The sequence below is a fragment of the Carica papaya genome, chromosome 5 (genome assembly GCF_054855325.1).
Source record: "Carica papaya isolate Zhongbai chromosome 5, ASM5485532v1, whole genome shotgun sequence".
NCBI classification, from domain to species: Eukaryota; Viridiplantae; Streptophyta; class Magnoliopsida; order Brassicales; family Caricaceae; genus Carica; species Carica papaya.
The window spans coordinates 41,243,536-41,266,883 of record NC_142313.1 but is presented as its reverse complement, the minus strand read 5'-3'; the positions used below and the strand labels follow the sequence as shown (position 1 = coordinate 41,266,883).

The window sequence follows — 23,348 nt, the reverse complement described above, 5'->3', positions numbered from 1 at the left end:
TCTCTCTCTATATATATATATATATTATGATTTAAGAAGTATGATGATCCTTGGAGTTGTATCAGCCTGTTTGATGAATAATAAAATGAATATTGGAGAATAATCTTTCTTGGTTTTTTTTTCTTCATTTTCAAAGTTTAGATAGTAGTTTATGTAACCACCCTGAAAATTCAAAAGGAAATACATATAATAATTTGAGTGCGGAAGCGAAATAAAAGATTAACATTATATCCCTTACACAATAACTTAAAAGTACTAAACAATATCAAAGAATAAGTTCTCTAAAAAAAATACGAGAAATGAGAAAAATAAAGGAAACTATAAAACATCTAGTATCTACTCGCCGTATTCTTGTGGATCGGGCTCGGGAAGCAGGTCCTCCTGATCTGAAATGGTTAAATAAGGAATGAGCTACACTAGTACAATAAGAACATCACACTATATCACCGTCACAGAAGCAAATGTTGGTAGAAAACCAAAAACAACCAATGGAGCACAAATTTTAAACCAATACATTTATTTAAAATAAAATCACTTACCACTTATCTTACATTTGGAGAACTTGTGAAAACAACCTATAAAGACAATAACATCATACAAATCACAATTTCATGCATAATCAGTAACATAAAATATATCATAAATTTATATTCATTAACAATAACTGATTATCACCGTTTCTCGTTTTCACCAGCCCACTAATATCCATGGGAATGCAGAGAGGTGTCCCCACTACACGTGAATCATTCTTCTTAACAGTTTTAATTCCAAGGTCGTCTCCAAACCCCGTCCGGTATGAGCGTTAAGACATTAAACCTAAATACCCCGTTCGATATGAGGATGAAGCGGGCCTTCCCCATACCTCGTCCGGTATAAGCACCAAATGATAAAGTCTCCATACTTCGTCCAGTATGAGACGACGTTCACAGTAGGGTTCCCTATGAACCTGGTCCGTTCACCATTATTCAGGATATCTAGTGAGACTGTCACCTTATCTGTTTTCCCTTAGTTTTCGTTACCAAGTTGAACATAATCACATAAACAATAAATATGCACCAAATAATACAATTATATCTTAAATTCTAAAATCACACAATGGTCAAATAAGATAATAACGCATGCATTTAAAACTATAGAATAGACAGACCAGATATCATAATATATTTAAACTATAAAATAAATCAAGCGGGAATCGACAGAGAATAATGTCCGATTTTGGACTCCATTAACAACCTTAATTAATTATGTATATCTATTAATTTGCACAAACTACAGTATTACTATTTATTCGGACTTTAATTCCATGATAAAAAATAGGGTGAGGGGTTCTTACTTGATTCGATGCCGAAAACTAGATTGTTAATGCGCCTACGGGCGGTCCTAGGGTTTCCTGAATTTTTTCTCAGAAACTGAAACGTACTTACAGTACCTACACATGTCCCAAATAACCCAAAAATCAAACTCGAGATCTACTCGGCCAATTTTAGAATTCCGGCAAGGCGGCTCCGCCGTGCTCCGGCGACGCTACCGCCGCTCGCAGAGGTGATCCACCTCAGATTGTTTGTTTTCAGCTAAATTCAGCCAAACTTGCATCGGTTCTTGTGAGAAAACATATTTAGGGCCATCGGTGGGCCAAAAAAACATAGAAAACTAAAACTCATCGGCGGTGATGCTCTCTGGTGCGGCGGTTCCTCCAGCTCACGTTGCGGTTGGGTGTTTTGCTCCGGTCAACCTGTAGAAGAGGAAACGATGATCACAACGGTGAAAAAATCTCATCGAACGGGAATCGGGAAGGGCCTCATCGGAGGTAAAAATCGAAACACCCCGCTGCGGCATCGCTGAGCTTCGGTGACGTTTTTCGGCTAATTGGCCAGTGTTTTCGCTCCGATTTGACCATAGGTGAGTTTGGAATCAAATTTTGAGCAAAGGGTAGAATTTTTACATCGTTTGGTAGTCGAAAATTGCTCCGGTGTGGCGGCGAGTGGCGGCGGTCGGCTCTTCGGCAGCTGCGCTGTCTTCTCCGGTGAAGGGCTCTGACGGCTAGGGTTAGGGTTTGGTTGCGGATGTGGTTATTTATACCTATCCGCTTTTGATCTGAGCCGTCCATCGCTTTTAATCTGAACCGTCCGATCGCGATTAAATAGGGAGTGAATCTGAACCGTTCATCGCGATTCAATCTGGGCCGTCCGTGCACGATTCAATCTGAACCGTCCGTGCGCGATGCAATCTGGGCAGTCCATGCGCGGGGGAATGGATCTCAGCCGTTCGATCACGCGCACGTGGATTGCCCACGTGGCTCCCTCTCGCGTGACCTCCTGCATCAGCGTCTCTGCCACCTGGCGCGTTCTTGTTGGTTGGGGCTGCTTACCGGGCAGCCGACGTAACACAACTTTTCTAAATTGCGTTTTAACTTCCGTTTTCTGATTTTTCTTTTAAAAATATCTCCAGAACCGAAATTTTCACCGATTTTCTCCAAAATTATTTTCAATTAAATCCCTAAATAATTTTTTACTCCTTTTTATTATTATTATTATTATTTTTAATAAAAAAAATTAAAATATATATTTATATTTATATTTATATAGAATTAATAAAAATAAAATAAAATAAAAATAATTGGGTGTTACAGTTTATATTAATTTTCTTTTCTTCAACAGTTTATTCATCTACATATTAATGGTATAGAACTTTTCCATTGTTGACTTAGTGAATCTAGTTAAAAATAAAAAGCTTCTCTCAGATTTGCTTTTTTTTTTTTTTTTGAAATTTAAAAACTTCTCATTTGAAATGCAGATATGTTGGGTTTTTTAAATTAATTGGAAAGGCAGACTTGATGGGTTTTCAAATCTGTTTTTAGATTTTCAGGTTCTTAAATTTTTTTTTTTCCTTCATTCCATTATTTTCTTGAAACGAGGAGTGATTTGAGAAAACTTTTAGGAGATACTACTAATTGTGAATTTGGAAACAAGCTTTATCCAAACATTTAATATATAGATTACCTTGAGGACCAGATCAAACATGACTAAGTCACCCCCTATTTAATTAATCCATACGCAAAACGCTTCTCTAAACTAATTCAATTACTTGTAATATATATATATATATATATATATATACACAGACACATATATGTATATTCCTCCATGGATGTCTCATTATTGTAAGAAAAATGGATAGAGCATGAAGACTTTATTAAGGATGGTGAGAAACAATAAATAATAATATCATATATTATATGTTACTATTACTTGGTCTCGGTCGTTGATCAAGAAAAAATATAGTGTGTGTTTAATCTTCAATATACATATTATTTTATAATCTTACCTACAATTCTTACAATGCAAAAGCAAATTCTAATTAAATAAAAAATTAACTAATATATATATATATATATATATATATATATATATATAATTTCGTTTTGCTCTGAACACAGATGCAATCATGTAAATACAAAAATGTTATTTTGTTTAGTACCAAAAATATAATTTCTCATTTTCAAAATGCAATCATGTAAGTATAGATTATACTGAATCTCATAATTTTTTTTTTTTTTTTTGGGGTCATGTTTTTGTAGTTTATCCATAATTTAATAATAAGTATAGTCTGGTTGAATTTTCTAGGAATCAAATGTGTGTATTCCAATATTCAATAATAAATTAATAGTTACTTCTAACCAAATCTGATTTTTAACACGTTAGATATGTTTATAATAAGTCTTGATTTTACAAGATTAAATACTAATTATAAAATTAGTCTTGACTTTAATCTAAATTTGTGTATATATAATGCAATAAACGATAACTACACCTGAAAAGCACCAAGTCAACCTTCAATATCAGCAATTTTCTAACATTTAATATATCAAACATAACTGATTAGCTGCCCTATTTCATTAATCCATATGCAAAATTCTTCTTTAAAAAATAATTCGACTTGTAAATAAAATATATATATATATATATTTATATATCTTGGCTGATAAGTTATTCGTCTCTCTCTTTCTGTGCGCTTCCATAAATAGCACTGGAGTTTCTAAACGCAAATGAGGGAGCTAGTTGTCTCTCAGCTTTTTGGGTTTTTTACAAGCAAGGAAGAAGAAAATAATGGCGGCCGCCCCATGGAAAATTCTCATAGATTTCTCGGCAGCATGCCCAGAGCCAGGCACCACTTTATGGTTCTCCACTTGCCAACAAATCTGCAATGCTCTCGAAGAGTACGGCTATTTCTGTTAAAAATTAACTTACAAATTAAAAAATAATTAATTAACTTGTTAGTAGTCGAACTTCATAAATTAGAATCTTTTTAGAGAGATTTAATTTGTTAAAAGTTGTGAGTCATAAATTAAATTTATTATATTTATTGGTAGTTATAATTAATTTTAATAATTATAATAGTGTATATAAATAAACATGTTCAAATCACGATGAACAGTCCATATTTATTTCTTTTTTAAACATAATCAGACGATTGAACGATTCAGATTTATTTCTTTTTTAAATATGATGAACGATCCAGATTAATACGAGACGAGTATAAATATCTCACATCACACCGAACCCAAACCCTAGTCGTTAATTTTTCGCTGGAGAAAAAAAATCAATCACTAGAGAAAGGAGTCATAGTGGTAATGTTTATATTTTATCTTTGGATTAAAATGAATTAGACATGGAGTAATGGCAGAATGCATCCGACTCTTCATTGAGTCATAGCTAATGGAGACAAAGAAAGGTATATAATTGGATTGTATATGTTCAATGAAGGGGTGATTTGTGTGCCAGATGAGCTTGTTGACGACAAAAATCCTTTGCGATACAAGCCACTTGATCATCACAACTTCCTTAAATAGGTTGTTTATTATGCGGAGCAGAAGATTGGATATTCGTTAGAAGACTATTGTGGTGCATAACATGTCATGTTCTCACTTTGATCCCAATATTTTTAAATATATCATATATCATATATATTTATATGTTATGAACTTGTATTGTTTGAGTGTTATGTTTTTAGAGTAAAATAACATTTTGTGACGATAATATTTCTTTAGTTGATATAGTCATAATATATTAAAAATATGAGTTAATATTTTTATCATAAAAAAATAATTATATCATTCCAATTGTAATAAACTTAATATTATAAAAATTTGATATATATATATATATCATAGTAAGAAGTATGATATTTGGAGTTGTATCAGCCATCTTTGATGAATAATAAAAAAAAATAATTTAAAATGATATTGGTCTTTTTCACTTCATTTTCAAAGTTTAGATAGTACTTTATTTTATTTTATTTTATTCGATAGCTTATTCATTTACATATTAGTTGGTATAGTACTTTTCCGTGTTGACTTAGTGAATCTAGTTAAAAATAAAAATCTTTTCTAAAATCTGTTTTTGAAATTTACAAACTTCTAATCTTAAATGCAGATATGTTGGGTTCTTAAATTAATTTGAAAGGCAGATTTGATGGGTTTTCAAATCTGTTTTTAGATTTTCAGGTTCATAATTTTTTCCTTTCATTCCATAATCAAAACATGAAAAAGCAGTGAAGAAATATACTACTAATAGATATAAAAATAATTAAAAATTTATTTTAGTCAAAAGTAAATTGCTAAAAGAAAATCTAAAAATCGCAGTTGAAAGCATGAAAAATGAAGAAAAAAACAAAAGGATTGTCCCAAATCGATGTCTCATTATTATAAGAAAAATATATTTTTTAAGATGGTGAGAAGAAATGGAAAACTAATGTATTATATTTTATAAGAAAAAAATAACTAGTAATGTCATATATTATATATTACTATTACTTGGTCTGCAACATAATTTTTATTTATTTTATTTTAATAATTTTTACTATATTTATCATAGAAAATAATAATAAAAAATTATTTTTACAAAGTAAAAACACGTATATTTTAGTTTTATTTTCTATAAATCAAATGTTAGTAAAGTCTTCACTTCGACCTTGATTTCTACCTCCACAATATTTCTTTTGTTCTTTCGCATTTCTATCAATTCTAGCTATAAAGAAGCTTCCGTTTCTAAATTTTATGACTTAGTACTTTTTGCTGAAAAACATTTATTTCTTTCTAAATTTCTCAGTTTATAAGAACATCTCCGAAGTATTGTTTGTTCCACCGAATTAGGGCTTTTCTTGCATTTTATACTTTTTGACAATATATGTATGCTTTTGAACCTGTTATTATTCCTTCATCCAGGCAGTTTCCACCACTCTATTGCAAAGTCCCTTAGCCACATTTTTCAGAACAGGGAATGATTTGAGAACGCTGATCCATGCTGGTGATGTTACCCCTCTGTCTAGTCTTTCTCTCATATTAGCTATTCCTGCACATGATACAATCTTCTCATGAGGACAGAAGAGAAGCATAACTTATAGTTCGAACCCACATCTTTATGAAAATTGCTAGAAATACAAATCATCTAGCCAAGTAACAATCGATAAATTATGCATACAAATGAATCATAATATGTGAAAAAGGAAAAGAAGAGCTTAGTTGATTGAGTATGCATATATACCTGAAGCGGTCATTGCCAGCAGGCCAAATTGTTATAGCGAAAATTTGAGTTCCTTGGAGAGTTGTTGTATTGTCAATACCCCAACTCTCGTGCAGAAAGATTGCAGGAATTTGACCAACAGAACCATTTAAGGGCTTGTCATGCTAATCTTTCATTTTGGTTTCAGTGGGTAAATCAAACAATTCTTTGAAGGCACTCAAGCACTAAACACTTGACTATAAAGCTGTATCCGAACTGGATCATACTGTAATATAAAATGATCATGCTCTTCGAGTGCTTTCGTCACATTTTTACTTGTTGGTAACCGCTAGTTTGATATCCGGTTTTAATCTATACAAGTAGAATGATAGAATGGTAATTGTAGGCAACATCTTCCTATTTCTATAAATTGTATCAAATATTACTATTATTCGTATTTATATGGTATAATTATTTACATAAAAAAATGTAAATAAATTGACATATTTTAGTTCATCTTTAATTTTTAAAATTATATGAAAATAAGTTCTGGAATGTTTAATAAACAAGATGATTGCTTGTGGTAAATATTTTGGCACCAACTTTCTAATTATGGAATAATTTATATATGATAATGATTTATATACTTTAGTGGCTCTGTATTGATTATAAGATTTCGGCAAAAAGAGAAGCAACATTTCAATCACTGATTAAAAGATCAAGGAGATTCAGTTAAAGATCATGGAGATTTTCAAGGATGGAACTTACTTGCACCTCAGTGATGAGAAGATCAACAGTCAAATCAGATATATATATATATATATATATATATGATGGATCTATTTCACGAACAAGGTATCCGACACATGAATCAGTATTTTAGGCATTAAAAATTTCTTTAAAAAAATAGTGTCTGAGATCAAATAATTTCTTAAAATGAAGAAAATTAGTATATGATAATACCTTTTTTTGAGAATTTAAAGAGAGAAGGACAATATGTATTTTTAATCAGAATATCACTACATATCTACATATATATATATATATATATATATACAAATATGTACGTATCTAGTTCATGTAGAACATAAGCAAACGTTTCAAAATTTCGTGTTTATAGACTTTTTTAAAGAAAAAGGAAAGATACTTATTTGAATAATTACCAATTAAAAAAATACATGTTTGTTTTATTAAAAGATACGTACATGTTCATTTTTGCCTTAAAAAAAAAGATGGATGCTTGTTTTAAAAATAATAAAAAATTTAAATAAATAATTACCATAAATATGTATATTTAGAAAAAAATAAAATATTATTATATTGATTCTACAAATATTTAAAATTATTAATTAATTTAATATAAAATTAATAAATAAATTTATTGAGAATATTATTTATCTAGTACGATGTAAGTTATTTTTGGGAGTTAGATCTTTGCATTTATTTTATTTTATTTTATATATAATAATTAGTCAATTTAAATATAAATTTTTATTAGTCAATTTAATTTTTTTTTTTTGTAAATTATCAATTAAATTAAGATACCAGATAAGGATATTTCTATTAATATGTATTATATATATTTTAAAAAATTATTTAGTGCCACATTCTTTTTGAAAATATTAAGAGTATAGAATTTTTATAATATAAGAGGAAATTCAAAAAAAGAAATTAATTAGCAAGTGAAGAAGCTGATTGCAAGGTTGATGTAAACATAAGAAATATACTCAAACCTGGCTGTAACTTAGTAGATAATCCGTTATTTTTTTAGTATAATGTAATATATAAAAAAATTTAGAAAAAACAAAAATAAAAATTAAATTTTTAATGCGAAGAAAAATATCTTTAAACGGTCTACAATTATAATTTATTTCATGCAAGTTTTTTATTTTTTGAATCTTATGTATTTCACTTGGATGATTTATTTAAATAGAACTACTTGTAAAAAATATATATGTACAAATATATATATAGAGTCCATCTCTCTCTTGGTATACACCTCTATAAATAGCATCCGAATTTCTAAACGCAAATGGATTATTTACAAGCAGATAACAATTTGCTCTAACTCAAAGAAGAAGAAAACAATGGCTACCACCTTATCGAAAATTCCCATGGTAGATTTATCTGTGGTAGATCTAGAGCCAGGCACCAGTTTATGGTTCTCTACATGCCAACAAGTCTGCAATGCTCTCGAAGAGCACGGCTGTTTCGAAGCCATTTACGGTCATGATAAGTTTCATCCTAATCTTCATAAGGAAATATTTGATGTAGTCAAAGAACTTTACGATCTTCCCACAGAAATCAAGAAAAAAAAATCCAAGTAACAAGCCTGCTCTTGAGTACTACTCTGGTAGCCAGTTCCATGAAGGACTAGGCATTGATAACGCAGATACTCTACAAGGTGTTCAAAACTTCATCACCCTCATGTGGCCTGACGGAAACCAACAGTTCGGGTATATATAAATACATCATTTGTTAAATCCTTTGTTTAGTTTTTAATGTCCCTCTTCTAAATAATTGGTATTTTCATTCATTTCATAAAATTATAGATTTGAGATAAATTGTGTGTTGTAAATACATCTAATTATTGAAAATATCTTAAATTCTATAATTACTCAGAAAAAAGGTAATTATATATCATGTATTCTACTTAGAGTATAAATATAAAAGTAGGATGAGTTATAAAAATTGTAAAAACATCTAAAAATTTTCCTTTGTTCAACTTTGAAGTGCACTATAATAAATTTGAATTTATTTTATTTTTTAATTTGTATTCAGGGAAACTGAATATAAGGTGGTAAACATCATAAAAGAATTAGATAAGAAAGTGTTGGAAATGGTATTTGAGTATTATGGTACAGAGAAGTACTATGATTCTCTCATAAAATCAACAAGTTATGGTCTGCGTTTCAACAAATATAAAACATGCGGTGCCAATGAAAACAACTGAGGCCTTCAAAGCCATAGAGACAAGACTTTCACCACCATCCTTCACGAAGATGATGTTAATGGTTTGGAGTTATCAACCAAGGATGGTGACTGGTTTTTGTTTATTCCTTCCTTAACTTCATCTTTTTTATATCTTGCAGGCGAAGCATTGAAGGTTCACCTCTTCTTTAAATTTATATATATATATATATATCTGCCACTAATAAATACCACTTCAAATATATATCTATATATAATGGTACTGTTAATATTTTGTCTTTGGATTAAATAAATTAGGTATGGAGTAACGGCAGAATGCATCCTACTCTTCATCGAGTCATAGCTAATAGAGACAAAGAAAGGTATACAGTTGGATTGTATACATTCAATGAAGGGATGATTTGTGTGCCAGATGAGCTTGTTGACAATAAAAATCCTTTGCGATATAAGCCACTTAATCATCACGACTTCCTTAAACAGGTTATGTACCATGCTGAGAAAAAGATTGGATATTCTTTAGAAGACTACTGTGGTACTTAACATATCTTGTTCCCTCTTTAACCCTAATATTTTTAGATAAATTATATTTATATGTTATTAACTTTTATTGCTTCAGTATTATGCTTTTGGGGTAAAAAAAACATTCAATGATGACAAAATTTCTTTATTTAGAAGAGTCGCAATAGATTAAAACTCTGAGTTAGATTTTTTTATTATGAAAAATACAATGTATTATTACAAACTTGACATATATATATATATATATATATCAAGGTAAGAAGTATGATATCTAGAGTTGTATCAATCATCTTTGATGAATGATAAAATGACTAATTTAGAACAATATTTCTTGTTTTTCTCTCTTTATTTTTTAAGTTTAGATAGTAATTTTTATTTTGTCATACTCTCTTGTTATACTATTTTTTTTTTTTATCATTTAAGTGTTCACGACTATTTTTTATAAGAATAAATTATTTTTGAACATATCGTTTTAGTATGTGAGAAATTAGTTTGCTATTTTCTCTCAAATTGTAAAGAAAATTACGTCATCATCTTACAACATGTTAATGAAATTTTTTCCTTCTAGAAATAGTGAAAAGGTTTCTATCTTGATTTCTACCTTCACAATATTTCTTCTCCTTTTTGCATTTACATTAATTCTAACTACGAAGAAGCTTCATATAATAATTGTAACGACCTCGGAAATCCAAAAGAAAATATATAATAATTTAAGTGCGGAAATAAAATAAAAGATTAAGTTTTACATCTCTTATACAATAATTTAAAAGTATTATACAATATTACGGAATGAATACTCTGAAAGAAACACGAGAAATAAGAAAAGTAATAGAAAATAGAGAGTATTTAGCATCTACTTGCAATCTTCTTGTGGATCGGGTTTTGGAACCAGATTCTCTTGATCTGAAATTATTAAATAAAGGATGAACTACACTAGGTCAGTAAGGATATCACACTATATCACTAGCACAGAAGTAAAGGTTGGTATAAAATTAAAACAACTAATAAAGCACTAAATTTAGCAAATTCGTTTATCAATCATAAAATTATTTACCATTCATTTACCATACTGAAATTTATGAAAACAACCTATAAAGATAATAATACCATACATATCATAACTTCATGAACAATCAGTAACATAGAACATATCATAAATTCATATCTATTAATAATAAACTAAATCATAACCGTTTCTCATTTCACCAGCCTACTAGTATCCATGGGGGTTCATAGAGGTGTCCCCGCTACACGTGAATCATTTTTCTTAACAATCTCAATTACAGGGCCGTCTCTATACTCCATCCGGTATGAGCACCAAGACATTAAACCTCAATACCCCATTCGGTATGAGGGTAAAGTGCGTCGTCCCCATACCTCATCCGGTATGAACACCAAATTACCAAGTCTCTATACCCCGTCCGGTATGAGATAACATTCACGATAGGGTTCACTATGTACCCGGTCCGTCCACCATCTTTAGGATATCTAGTAAGGCTGTCATTCCATCTGTTTATTTGATCACACCCCTTTCCTGTTTTTCTTTAGTCTCCATTACCAAATCAAACATAATCACATAAACAAATAAACGTGCATTCGGTAATGTAATCATGTCTCAAATTCTAAATCAAACAGTAATCAGGTAAGGCAGTAATACATGTTTTTAAATCATAAAATAGATAAATCAGATACTATCATACTTTTAGACTGTAAAATAAATCAATAGATAACAATGTCCAGTTCGGGCTCTATTAGCAATCCATAATTAATTATGCACATTTATTTAATTTATACAAAATACCGTATTATTATTTATTTAAACTTCAATTCTATGATAGAGAATAGGGTAAGGGGTCCTTACTCGATTTGACGCTGAAAAGCTAAACGGTTTACTGCGCCTACGGGTGGTTCCTAAGTTTCCTGAATTTTTTTTCGGGAATTGAAACGCGCTTATAGTACCTACAAATATTTCAAATAAACCCAAAATTAGTCCCAGGGCCCACTCGGCCAATTTAAAAAATTCGACACGACAACTCCGCCGTCGCCGACAGCGCAGCCGTTTTGGGCTGAATTCAGCCGATTTTACATCAATTCCTGCAAGCACACACACTAAACGGCCTCGGTGGGTCGAAAAAATACGAAAAATCAAAACTCACCGGCGGCGGAGCTCTCCGGTGCGGCGACTCCTCCGACTCACATTGCGGTTGGGTATTTCGCTTCGGTCAACCTGTAGAAAAGAAAACAGTGATCACAACGGTGAAAAAATTACGCAAAACGGAAATCGAGAAGGGTCTCATCGGAGGCGGTTTGTGAAATTCCCCGCAACGGCAGCGCTGGGCTTCGTCAGTATTTTTTGGCCAATTGGCTAGTTCTTTCACTCTGATTTGGTCATGGGTGGGCTTAAAATTGAATTTTGTGCAAAAGGAAAAATATTTACCTTTTTTGGGGGTCGGCTCTTCAGCGGTTGAGTTATCTTCTCCGACGAGGAGTTCTGGCGGCTAGGGTTAGGGTTTGGTGCGGATGGAGGTTATTTATACCCATCCATTTTTGATATGAGTCGTCCATCGCGTTTGATCTGAACCGTCTGATCGCGATTAAATAGAGAGTGAATTTGGACCGTTCATCACGATCTAATCTGGGGTGTCCATCGCGATTCACTATGGGCCATCCGATCGCTTTTAAGCTAGTTGTTTGATTACATTTGGGAGGGAGTGCATCCAGGTCGTCCGTGTGCGCGGGAACGGACCTTAGCCGTTCGATCGTTTGCACGCGGATCACCCACGAGGCTCCCCCTGTGTGGCCTCCCGCATCAGCGCCTCTGTCACTTAGTGCGTCCTGGTTGGTCGAGGCTGCTAACCGGGCGTCTAACGTGGCAAATTTTTTTCTAAATTGTGTTTTGATCTCCGGTTTCTGATTTTTTTTTTCAAAAATACCTCAAGAACCTAATTTTTCACCCATTTTCCCCAAAATTATTTTCAATTTAATCATCCATTAATTTTACTCTATTTTTTCATTAAATTAAAATAAAATAAAATGTAATAAAATAAATTAAATAAATAAAAAATTATATTTATTAATAAAAAAAAAGGTTTTGGTGGGTGTTACAACTCTCCACCCCTTAAAAGAAATTTAGTCCCTCAAATATGTCTCTCACTCTCAATCGAACAGTTGGGGATACTGGACTCTAAAGTCTAATTCTAGCTCCCATGTAGCCTCTCTCGGTGTGTGGTTCTGCCATATGACCTTTATAAAGAAAATTTTCTGATTGCGAAGAAATCTGCTCTTTCGATCCACAATGTCGATCGGTACTTCCTCATAGGATAGATTCTCCTGGAGTAGAAGAGGCTCGTGGGCCAAGACATGAGAGAGGTCCAGATTGTACTTACATAGCATGGACACATGAAACATATTGTGGACCTTAGAAAGTTCTGGAAATAGTGCTAGTCTATAGGCGGCAGTACCAATTCTGTCTAAGACTTCAAATGATCCAATAAATCGCGTTTGATCTGAACCGTTCGACCACGATTAAATAGGGACTGAATCTTGTCCGTTCATCGCGATCCAATTTGGACCGTCCATCGTGATTCACTCTGGACCGTTCGATCGCTTTTAATCTAGCCGTTCGATTGCGTTTGGGAGGTAGCGCATCCAAGCCGTCCGTATGCGCGGGAACGGATCTCAGCCGTTTGATCGCATGCACGCAGATCGCCCACGTGGCTCCCCCTGCGTGGCCTCCCGCGTCAGCGCCTCTGCCACTTGGCGCGTCCTGGTTGGTCGGGGCTGCTGACCGGGCGTCTAACGTGGCAATTTTTTTTTAAAATTGCGTTTTGACTCAGATTTTTTATTTTTCTTTCAAAAATACTCAAGAACCCAATTTTTAACCTCTTTTTTCCAAAATTATTTTCAATTTAATTCTGCATTAATTTTATTCCATTATTTTCATTAAATTAAAATAAATTAAATTAAATAAATAAAAAAAAAGGTTTTGGTGGGTGTTACAATAATAGTTTGGTTTAGTTCTTTTTTGCTGAAGAACATTTATTTCTTCCTACAATGAATCCCAAGACTGTTGAGTGCATTTGAGAATAGACTTGATGTTTTATTTTTACAAATTGTTTATCTACTTCTAGCTACATAGTGTATTTTAAAATTTATTAGTCCATGCACTTTTAAAATTTTTCCAAAAAAGCACATAAACTCAACATAAGTTTTGTTTTTATTTTAAAAAAATTTAAAAAATACCCTCCGGTTTACTTATATATATATAAATATTGATTCTTAAAATATTTAATTTCTCAATTAATTAACTATGATAATTTTTTATGTTATTACTTATTTTACGAATACTACTACTCGAGTTACTCTAATTTTTCTGAAAATGTATACAATTACTAAAAACCTTGTATATTTTTAAAAAATAAATATATATAATAACATAGAAAATATTAGTATTCTTTTAAAATTAAAAGTTAAATAAGTACATTAAATACATGAAGATTTTAATAATGGTTATTCAATTAACCTAATAATTATAGAAAATTAGCATATTAATTCGTTTTTCATTATCTAAATTTATGAATTGTTATATACAAATGTTGATTAAGTTATTTTCTCAAACAAACATTATTTTGTACACATGATTAATAAAATATAGGCATCTCAATATAATATACATAAAAACAATATGCATATAAATTAATCACATATATGATATATCCGACATAACCTAATGGGACAAAACAAAATTATTAGGACCATGAGAATTATAAAATTATTTTTAACTTGGTTGGAAATTAAAATTAATTGACCAAATTAACAGATTACTTGAATTCTCATTACAATGATGAGAACTAAATTACAAGAGTTTTTTTTTTTCCTTTAAAAAAACTTAATTATTAGATACATAATACAAACCAGTAGTCAGCAATGAAATTAAGCAAAGGATCTTAAACCCCACAATAGGCTTTTATTGGACACTGAGCTTTGGAACCCTCGGGGGTGCGGTAGAATCTAAGTAAGCCAAGATGGTCAAATGGTTTATACAATAATGGATGATCTTGATCCACGAGCTCTTCAGGCACTTGTAGGACACCATTGTTGAATGAAAACAAGCCAAGGGAGTATCTATCTATTTTCCCACTCATTAGAACTCGGTGCTTTGGAGACCATATCCTGTCATTGCTCCATGCCTACCTCAACAAATTTCTTGATCAGAAAATGCTTAAACATATATGTGTGTGTGTGTGTGTGTGCGTGCGGGTATATATATATAGAGAGAGAGAGAGAGAGACCATTTATAATTAAGTCCTTTTGCCAAAAAGGTTGCAGTTAGAACTAAAGAAAAAAATTCCATCTTAAAGAAATCAAACTGTTTACAAATGTATCAATAAGTTGAACGCTTAACTAAGATGGGTTTGAATGATTGTTATTTTTCATTATCTTATTTTCTTTTATTGAGGTTAATAGTGGATAGAACAGAAGAAAAGAGATCTCACCATTAAAGCATCCCCTGCAATGACCATAAAATACGAAGGTAATGAAAGATGAACATTAATTCGATCTCCATCTCTAGTTTCTATCTCCAAAGCATCCACCTCACTTTGGTGAAGAATGGTGGTGAAGCTCTTGTCAGTGTGCGTAACGAAACCAAGAGTGGGTTTGTCATCTTTGGGTGCTCGATTTTTTAGCAGTCGAAGAAGGTAAGTAGTGGACTGAATGTAATCATTGTAGTACTTCTCAACACCATAGCTTTCAAATATCATGCGGGTAATCATTTGGTCTATTTCTTCTGCAAATTTTGCATACTCATGGACACGTTCACTGTCCAAAACCATCTTTGTTAAATTTTTTTTTTTTCTCAGAGATAGAAAAATTTAAAAATCATTGTTTATAATTATTGAATAATTGATTGAGAGGACGATACTAAAATGTTAATATGATAGAAAAATACTAATTAATACACTTTCACGTATTAATTTACCAAACTGCAAACGTAGGTCAAACACAACAAATTAAATTTGTATGACATCAACTTTTAACATAAATGGGATAACTAGATTAGAAAACTAGATATTTAGATATTGAAAAGTAAAAATACCATATAAATAAGAACTATAGATTACAATATATAAATCATATATTAAAAACACGTGATTTACTAGTAAAGTCATCGAATCAATATTATTTAGTTTGTAGAATATCAAGAACAATACAAATGTACTTATCAACTAAAATCTTTTAATTTAATATAAAAAAAAATCTCTTATTACGTATTATTAATACTTAAAAAGATTAAATTACGATTTTCTCATGAAGACAGACAAAATGCATAATTTATTATTCGAATCTATATTCTTATAAAAAAATGATAATAATGTACATTATTGAGTCAAACAACGGTTGATAAATTGTAAGCATATAAGTGATCATAATACGCGCAAAAAAGAAAAGAAAAGCTTAGTTGATCGGGTATGCATATATACCTGAAATGGTCATTGCCAGCAGGCCAAATCGTTTTAGTGAAAAATTGAATTCCTTGGAGAGTTGTTGCATTGTCAATACCCAAACTCTCATGCAGAGGGATTTCTGGAATTTGACCAACATAACCATTTAAGGGTTTCTCATACCTATTTTTCATTTTGGTTTCAGTGGGTAAATCAAACAATTCTTTTAAGGCACTCAACACTTGATTATGAAGCTGTATTGGAACTGGATTGTACTCCAATATAAAACAACCATACTCTTCGAGCGCTTCCCTCACGTTTTCACTAGTCGATAACCAATAGTCTGTGTCGGATTTCAACTTATCTTTGTAGAACGGCAGAACAGGAATTGTATGCGCCATCTTTCTAATTCTGTATATTGTGTCAATTAGAACTGCTCGGATTTATATCGTGTAATTATTTGAATAAAAAAATATAAATAAATTAGCAGATTATTAATTCCTTTTTTTTATTTAAAAAATATATATGAAAACAAGCACGCACAAATTACATTTATGATAACTCATATGTGTTCTAAAATATTTAATAATTATATATATAATGAATTTTATCTGATAACTGTGCCAACTATTCAATTAAGGAATGATTTAATACTATAATGATCTTAATTACAAATATAATACTATAAGGATTTTGAATTAATAGTAAGATTTCGGCAAAAGGAGAAGCAACAATTCAACAACTGATCAAATTTTTTTTAAAAAAAATGAAAAAAAGAGTTATAGTTCACAGATTCAGTTAAAGATCATGAACTTGAAAATGGAAAAAGATCACGGAGATTTTAAAGGATGGAACTTACTTGCAATTCAGTGATGAGAAGATCGTCAGCCAAATCAGATATATAGATACATGTATGTATGTATATATACATATATATATATATATATATATATATATGCGTACCCACTAGCGCAATAAGAGATGATGAGCAATCATATATCTACATATATATATATATATATATATATAGATGATGGATCTGGTTTGATGGACAAGATATACGACACATGAGTCAGTATTTTAGAAGTCAGTATTTTAGACATTAAAGATTTAGTGAGTCATAGGTGTTCGAAAAAAACACAGCGGTCCAGATCGTTTATTGAACGTTGACGATCAAATAATTTCTTTAAATGAAGAAAATTAAATAGAATATCACTACATATCTACTACATATAGATACAAATATATACATACCTAATTCATATAGAACATAAGCAACGTTTCAAAGTTTCGTTGTTCTTTGAATTTTCTAAAGAAAAGAAAAGATACATGTTTGTTTTATTTGAATAATTACCAATTAAAAATATACGTATATGTTAGATTTTTGCCCTAAAAAATATACATCTTTATTTTATTTGAATAATTGACAAATTAAAAAATTAGAAAAGAGTTACTATCGCATTTTATTTTATTGTATTTTTAGTTTCATAGATGAAAATAATGAACTAATAATTAAATTTTTTTAATAAAAATATTTATAAATAAAATATAGGTAAGTAGGTAAGATAATTAACTTAATTCTTTTTTTAATTTATTAATTACAAATAGTCAAGATTCTCAATATGGACTATGCTCATGATATAATTTTAAAAGAAATAGTTTGTAGCATAATTTTCTTTTTTTCTGACTTTTTTTTGGGGTAATTTTTTAACTTATTTTTAACTAAAGTTTAAAAATTAAGCACGGATTATTTTTAATTTCTTAAGTAATGCTTGAGTTACAAACACAAAAGTACTAGTTCTAGATCTATGAGCTATTCTCGTTCATGTTTAGTTAGTATTTATAGAATGAGCTGCTTATAATCGTCATTGACATTAGTTGAGTATTTATCCGAGAGAACATGTTCCTGCACATAAATTTATCTAAAATTTCATTTTTTAAAAAACTTGTATAATCAAAGAATCCTTATTTTTAAGCTTTGAATTGTTTGTGATTTCTTGTTTCATCTTCTACACTTGAGATCGAGGTTGCATGGATGGAGAAGGGTAACGTCAAGTTATTAGAGCACAAGAGAAAGAAGATAACGCATGGATGGAGAAGTGTTCTAATTTTGGGACATATAAATACTAAATATACAGTGAAACTACACTTTAACACACATCTCTTATGACCGAAAAATTATTCATTTACAAATATTTAAAACATCTAAATTAATTTATAAATTTAAAATAGAAACTAATAAGATTTTCTTCTTCCATCTTCTATTGATCTTGAACTTGTTTCTCGTCTCTTTTGACCTGGGTAGAGGGTGAATTGAGGTGAGTTTTACAAACTCAGTAAGAAGAAAGATTTTATAACGGAGACTTATGTATATACATTCACACAAAATATAAAATATAATGATATTATATAATCTAGAAAAATATCAATCAAAACATCATAAATAAATACACATAAAATATCAACGAAAACTTATCTTAATCTTTTTTCCTTATGTTCTACTCTTATTCCTATATATTATTTCTAAAATCTTATACTTAATTCAAATCATTCTTTCTTTATTATTTACATTCTTTATTCGTAATGTTTATCTACTCGAATATCACATTTACACTCGAAATATCATAATACACTTACAATATCACACATAAGGTTTCGTTACGCGATATCGTTTATATCGTCATCAAGGAAATGTGAAAAGGATCCCCTCATCTCATGAATAAGACATATAATCCCACATTAACTATAGTAGTTATGTTTGCCAGGTGACCTGCTCACAAATACCTATCCATGTTTGGACTAGGTTTCAAACATTATTTATGTGCGTTCACCATACCTGCTGAACTTCAGCCACAAAAAACGCACCCTCCCCTCCTCGATTCAGATTAAACAAGTAGGTATTTAAGGTCATTACAGTCTACACTCTTTCCAAATCTCTCTTATTTCTAACTCACTTATTTCATATTTAGGATCTTAATTTTTATGCATAATTTAACACAAACACACACACAGTACATGATATCATCATGCACATCAGAGCCATACATTTTTCAAACCACTTTTTAAATCATTTTGTACCAGATCACATAGTAAGCACATAATACTGAGATTTCTCGCGCAACTGTACTAGATCACACAGTAAGTACAATGCATCTTAGTTGAATATTTATAAATAAAAAAGGAGGTTCTTGCATATAAATTTATCTAAAGATCTTTTCAGAGCTTACATAATCATGGAATCCCTTATTTTTTGAGCTTTAAATTGTTTGTGATCTCTCGTTTCATCTTCTATAATCAAGATTGGGGTTGCATGGGTCGTATTATTAGAGCACAAAAGGAACAAGAATGAAAGATAATCAGAAGAGAGAAAGAAGATAACGAAGATAACGAAGAAGAGAGAAAGGGCTATCAGATTTTATTGGGTATTTTAAATAAAAGTGGTGTTTCGCTTCATATTTAATATGTATCTGTTCAACTAATTGACAACGTTGTGCTAACGTCCGTACCCACCGACATTGGGGTTCAAACTGTTACAAGATCAGCTTCAAGTATATAGATATAAACAGCTTCAATGAGTTTTAACAAAAAGAATAATCTATGGCTCCTTTTCTAAAGTGCACGGAAAACTTTGGTAAAAAAAATAGAAGTATGTAGACAATATTGAACATTTTTTAATACTAAATGAAAATTTTGATATTTTAGTCTTGGAATACATAATAGAAAATATGGACAAAACTGGAATTCTGAAAAGTTATGGATAAGGGCACAGAAAATAGAGAAATATAAAATATATGGTCATAAAATAATTCTATAAACATAAGGGTATAACTGGAATATATCAATTGAAAAATAGTTATATAATTTCTCATTAGATCCCTAAAAATCCAGAAATTACAGATAGGCCCCAAAATATAGAAAAAGGTTACAAGAACACTATCATTGTGCTTGCCTGTTTCTCTATTTGAAGGGTCGTCCAAACCCGTTCAATTCAATTTTCTTGTGAATCTTCGTAAAATTCTCTGGGCTTATCTAAAAAGAAATTTATTTTTTAAAAAATAACTAAATAATTATTCTAGTGCGTAATTAAATAAAAATAAGTAAAATTTAAGATAATATATGATTAATTACCATCCTTATTTCATTTTTTTATTATTTAAATATTATATGTATTTTATTAAGATATATTCATATTAAGATAAGGTAAGACTGTATTAAAAAGGACTTCTAATTATACATATTAGAACTTAATTAGATAAAAAAAATATTCTATTTGAAATAGAACCTTATTTGTAACAACCCGGAACTTAAAAGGAGATAAATTATAAATTGAATGTGAAAGTGAAACAATAAAGTTAGAGTTTATATTCCTTATGCAATAATTCAGATTACCCAATAGGGATACGGGAATGACTTTTTAAAAAAAATAACAAAAAATTAAATAAATAAATGGAAAGTAAACAACTGAACATCCTACTCGCAATCCTCTTGTGGATCGGGATCTGAATCTTGGTCCTCTTGATCTGAAATAGTTAATAAAAGAGTGAGTTATACTAGTCCAGTAAGAATGTCACACTACTCACCATACAGAAATGAAGGTTGGTAGAAATCATAAAAACAACTAATGAAGCTCTTAATTTAAGTAAATTCGTTTATGATAAATAAAATCATTTACCGTCCGGTATGAAGCAACGTTCACGGTAGGGTTCTCTATGTACCCAGTCTGTCCACCATCTTCTAGGATATCTAGTAAGGCTACCATTCATCCATTCACTTAATCAAACAATTTTTCGTTTACCTTTAATTTTTCAGTTTCTCAATTTAACTGTAAATCACGTAAAATAAGCAATACATGCATCAAGAAAATACAATCAAAATATCATACCAATTCTAGTGTATTATCATGCATTCGAAACTATAAAATCAATCGATCAATTAAACATGGCAAATAGTAATAAATAACTGGTTCCGACTCCATTAGTAACATTTAATTATCGATATTTCTAAATTATGCAAAATACCATATTATTTATAATTAAACTTTAATTCCACAACAGGGAATAAGGTGAGGGATTTACCCGAATCAATGTCCGAAATGCTAAACTTTCAGCTGCGCCTACTAATAGTTCCCCGGTTCCCTGAATTTCCCTCCGATGATTAAAATACGCTTCAAGTACCTAGAAATACCCCCAAAAAACTCAAAATCGATGTTAGAAACCATTTTTGGTCAATTTTGAAATTCTGGCAAGGCGGCACCGTCGTGTTCCAGTGAGGGCACCGCCGTCTGCAGCAGCAGTTTGCATCGAATTTGCTATTTTTGACCAGTTTTGTACCCATTTCTGCGAGAAAATACGTTAAGGGACATCAGTTGACTGAAAAAAGTCGAAATATTGAAGCTTACCGGCAGTGGAGTTTTCTGGTGCGGCAGCTCTGCCGACTCACTTTCGCGGTTTGGTGTTTGCTTCAGTCAACCAATAGAAAAAAGAATGATGATTACAATAGTGAAAAAATTACATGAAACGAGAATTGGAAAGGGCCTCATCGGAGGTAGTTTTTTATTTTTTCTGCGGCGGAATTGTCGGATTTTACCATAATTTTTGGCTTATTCACCGGTTATTTTTTTTCGATTTGGCATGGGGGTGTTCAAAATTGAATTACGAGCGAATGAAATTTTTTTTACCTCTTTTGGCAGTCGGAAGTGGCTCCAGTACTACAGCAAGCGGTGGTCGGCTCCTTTCCCGGCGACTGGTACTTCTTCTCCAGTGGGGGGCCTTGGCGGCTAGGGTTAGGGTTTAGTGTGAAGTGAAGTATTTATATCCGTCTCCTTTTAATCTGGGTCATCCATCGCGTTTGATCTCGACCGTCCGATCGCGTTTAAATAGGAAGTAAATCTGAACCATTTATCGCGATTTGATCTGGACCGCATGATCGCATTTAAAAAGGGAATAAATCTGGGTCATTCATCGCGTTTGAGGAGAGAATGAATCCGGACCATTCACGTCCGCAGGAACGAATCTTGACCGTTCGATTGCAGGCACGCGGATCACCAGCATGGCCTCCCGCGTGTCACCGCATTAGCATGTCTTGCCACGCGGTACACTCCGGTTCACCGAGGCTGCTGACTGGGCAACATACGTGACACATTTTTCTTAAATTACGTTTTGACCCTTAGTTTTCGATTTTTCTTTCAAAAACACCTTCAGAACCCAAATTCTCACCTTTTTTTTTTCCAAAATTGTTTTTAATTTCATCATCCACCTATTTTTCCTAATTTTTATATTAAATAAAATTTCATAAATTAAAAAATCAAATTTTATACATTAATTTAAAATTTTTTTAAATTAATTAAGGGTATTACAACTCTCCCCCCCTTAAAAGAAATTTAGTCCCTTAAATTTGTCTCTCTCTCACTCAATCAAACAGTTGAGGATACTGGGCTCTAAAATTTGCTTCTAGCTCCCATGTGACCTCTTCCTGTATGTGATTCTGTCATAGGACCTGAACAAAGGGAATTTTTTTATTGCAGAGTACTCTGCTCTTTCGGTCCACAATACTCACTGGTATCTCCTCTTAGGACAGATCTTCCAGGAGCAAAAGGAGCTCGTGGGCTAGGATGTGAGAGGGGTCCAGGTTGTACTTACGTAACATGGACACATATAACACATTATGGACCATGGATAGTTCTGGAGGCAGTGCTAGTCTGTAAGCGGTGGTGCCAGTTCTGTCTAAAACTTCAAATGGCTCAATAAACTGGGATTTAGTTTTTCCCTCTTGCCAAACCTAGTGATTCCCTTAAAATGAGTGATCTTAAGGAACACCCGATCACATTTCTCAAATTTTAAATCCCTTATCTAGATATCCGCATAACTCTTCTGCCTGCTCTGAGCTGTCTGAATGTTTTTTCTTATCTTAACTATTTTGGCTGTAGTCTCCTCTATAAGATCTGAGCCAAACAATT

The 23,348-nt window shown here is 31.4% G+C and overlaps 1 protein-coding gene and 1 pseudogene across 2 annotated transcripts; one reads left to right on the top strand and one right to left on the bottom strand.

Moving 5' to 3' along the window:
- Positions 1-8,498: 8,498 nt before the first annotated feature.
- LOC148266103 (deoxypodophyllotoxin synthase-like) lies at positions 8,499-10,106 on the top strand (annotated as a pseudogene). Its single transcript, XR_015819132.1, has 3 exons — positions 8,499-8,956; positions 9,593-9,606; positions 9,729-10,106. The product of XR_015819132.1 is annotated as a deoxypodophyllotoxin synthase-like (transcript).
- Positions 10,107-14,728: 4,622 nt separating this feature from the next.
- LOC110821117 (putative 2-oxoglutarate-dependent dioxygenase AOP1) lies at positions 14,729-17,391 on the bottom strand. The gene is made up of 4 exons (XM_022050846.2): positions 17,253-17,391; positions 16,433-16,804; positions 15,446-15,770; positions 14,729-15,139 (listed from the first exon to the last, which is right to left on the bottom strand). The coding sequence occupies exons 2-4, from the start codon at positions 16,792-16,794 to the stop codon at positions 14,897-14,899; spliced, it is 930 nt and encodes a 309-aa protein (XP_021906538.1). The 5' UTR covers positions 16,795-16,804; positions 17,253-17,391; the 3' UTR covers positions 14,729-14,896.
- Between the last annotated feature and the right edge of the window lie 5,957 nt (positions 17,392-23,348).